We start from the raw sequence: 2,500 nt of genomic DNA on the forward strand, positions 1-2,500 counted from the left end.
AGTTCTTGGCGGGTCAGTCAGACAGTTCTTGGCGGGTCAGTCAGTTTTTGGCGGGTCAGTCAGACAGTTCTTGGCGGGTCAGACAGTTCTTGGCGGGTCAGTCAGACAGTTCTGGGTGGGTCAGACAGTTCTTGGCGGGTCAGTCAGACAGTTCTGGGTCAGTCAGACAGTTCTTGGCGGGTCAGACAGTTCTTGGCGGGTCAGTCAGACAGTTCTGGGTGGGTCAGACAGTTCTTGGCGGGTCAGACAGTTTTTGGCGGGTCAGTCAGACAGTTCTGGGTGGGTCAGTCAGACAGTTCTTGGCGGGTCAGACAGGTCTGGGCAGCGGCGTCACTTCCTGTCTGCCCAGAACCTTGAGTGTTCACGGTAGTTAACGGGGAGACACAACAGCGGTTCTGATCCAGTTTTGGAGTTTGGATCGAGCCGTGGATGAACACACGATGTCTGTTCTTCCCGTTCTGACCGTCAAACGTTGTTTTTCTGGGTCAAAATAAAAAATGTAAACCTTTTTGTTTTTCACCGTTTGGTGTTTTTGCGACCTTTTCATTACTCTCCCCCACCTTTTGGAAGCTTTTGCCGACATTTGGCACTTATTTTTACGTTTTTTGTTGGGTTTTTTTGAAGTTTTTGAAGCTTTTTCCAACATTTCAGTCACTTTTTTTCTAAGTTCTTTTATAAATTTTTCTTTTTTTTTCTTTCAAATGCTATAAATTGAATAAAAACAAAATCCCAAATGTCAATGAAAGCAGTGAACTGATTATGTATTTTACTTGTGAAGAGTGTTGTAAGGAACCATCCACGTTACTTTTTTTTGACTATTTGATTGACAGAAACCCCAAATTTCAGATGTAGAACCTTTTTAAAAAAAAAAAATAAATAAATAAAAAAAAAATCTCCAACGGGAGAGTTCAACTTGACAGACATCAGATGGGTCAGTTCAGACAGGATCTAAACATTATTTGTCTCTTCCCTTTTACTACCGTGCATATTTTTAACAAAATAATGTCCCCTCCTCCCCACCCACCCAAATGACCTCTGACCTCTCTGAGAAGCTCGGTTCTGGACTCCAGCGAACGCTGTCACACTTTGGACCTGGAAGTATCTCCGCTTAACAGGAAATAATACAAAAAAAATAAAATAAAAAATACTGTGGGCGGAGGAGGACGGACCAATCAGAGGGCAGCGCTCGGACTGATGCTGCATCCTCAGACTCCTCCTCCTCCTCCTCAGTGTGTAGCTGTACTGTACTCTGTGTATGTGTGTGTGTGTGTGTGTGTGTGTGTGTGTAAATACTGTACAGAGGAATTATTTTAAAGAGCCTGTTGGATGCTGTTGGATTTCCTACTTCTTCTTTTTGTCTGGTAGCCTCTGCCTCTGTTTTTCTACTGTTTGTTGATCTGATATTAAACCCGTAGCTGATGGAACGGCGCACGCGCTCACTCTCCTCATTTATCTGTTGTCGTGGAAACTCACTGTCCTCATTTATCTGTTGTCGTAGAAACTGCTCGCTCGTCTCCACGCTTCGAGATGGGACTTTAAACTCCAGCCGTCCGTGTGTTAACAGGACACACGAAGAAACGCACGAGTCAGACGGACACATCTGTCAGTTTTAGGAGCCCTCATATTATTCAGCGCCACACACACACACACACACAAACATACAAACATACAGACACACAAACACACACACAGACACACACACAAACATACAGACACAAACACACACACAGACACACACACAAACATACACACAGACATACAAACACACACAGACATACAGACACACAAACACACACACACAGACATACACACACACAAACACACACACACACACACACAAACATACAGACACACAAACACACACACAGACACACACACAAACATACAGACACACAAACACACACACACAGACACACACACAAACATACACACACACACACACACACACAACAGACATACAGACACACAAACACACACACACACAGACATACACACAAACACACACACAGACATACACACACACAAACACACACACACAGACATACACACACGGACATACAGACATACAAACACACACAGACATACAGACACACAAACACACACAGACATACACACACACACACACACACACCGGACATACACACACACAAACACACACACACAGACATACACACACGGACATACATACAGACACACAAACACACACAGACATACACACACGGACATACACACACACACACACACACGGACATACACACACACACAGACATACACACATGGACATACAGACACACAAACACACACACACAGAGACAGACATACAGACACACACAGACATACATACAGACACACACACACACACACACACAGAGACAGACATACAGACACACACATGGACATACAGACACACACAAACACACACACACACACACACAGAGACAGACATACAGACACACACGGACATACAGACACACAAACACACAGACATACACACACAGAG

General features: G+C 44.2%; 1 protein-coding gene across 1 annotated transcript in view; it reads right to left on the reverse strand.

The window, feature by feature from the left end:
* The window catches only part of LOC120563733 (zinc finger protein 609), a 67,108-nt gene that overhangs the window by 982 nt on the left and 63,626 nt on the right, over positions 1–2,500 (reverse strand). Inside the window, exon 5 of the mRNA XM_039808116.1 lies at positions 1,041–1,107. Coding sequence (XP_039664050.1) covers positions 1,041–1,107 — 67 coding nt within the window. The remainder of the gene's footprint in view (positions 1–1,040; positions 1,108–2,500) is intronic.

Source organism: Perca fluviatilis, chromosome 8, assembly GCF_010015445.1.
Source record: "Perca fluviatilis chromosome 8, GENO_Pfluv_1.0, whole genome shotgun sequence".
NCBI lineage: Eukaryota > Metazoa > Chordata > Actinopteri > Perciformes > Percidae > Perca > Perca fluviatilis.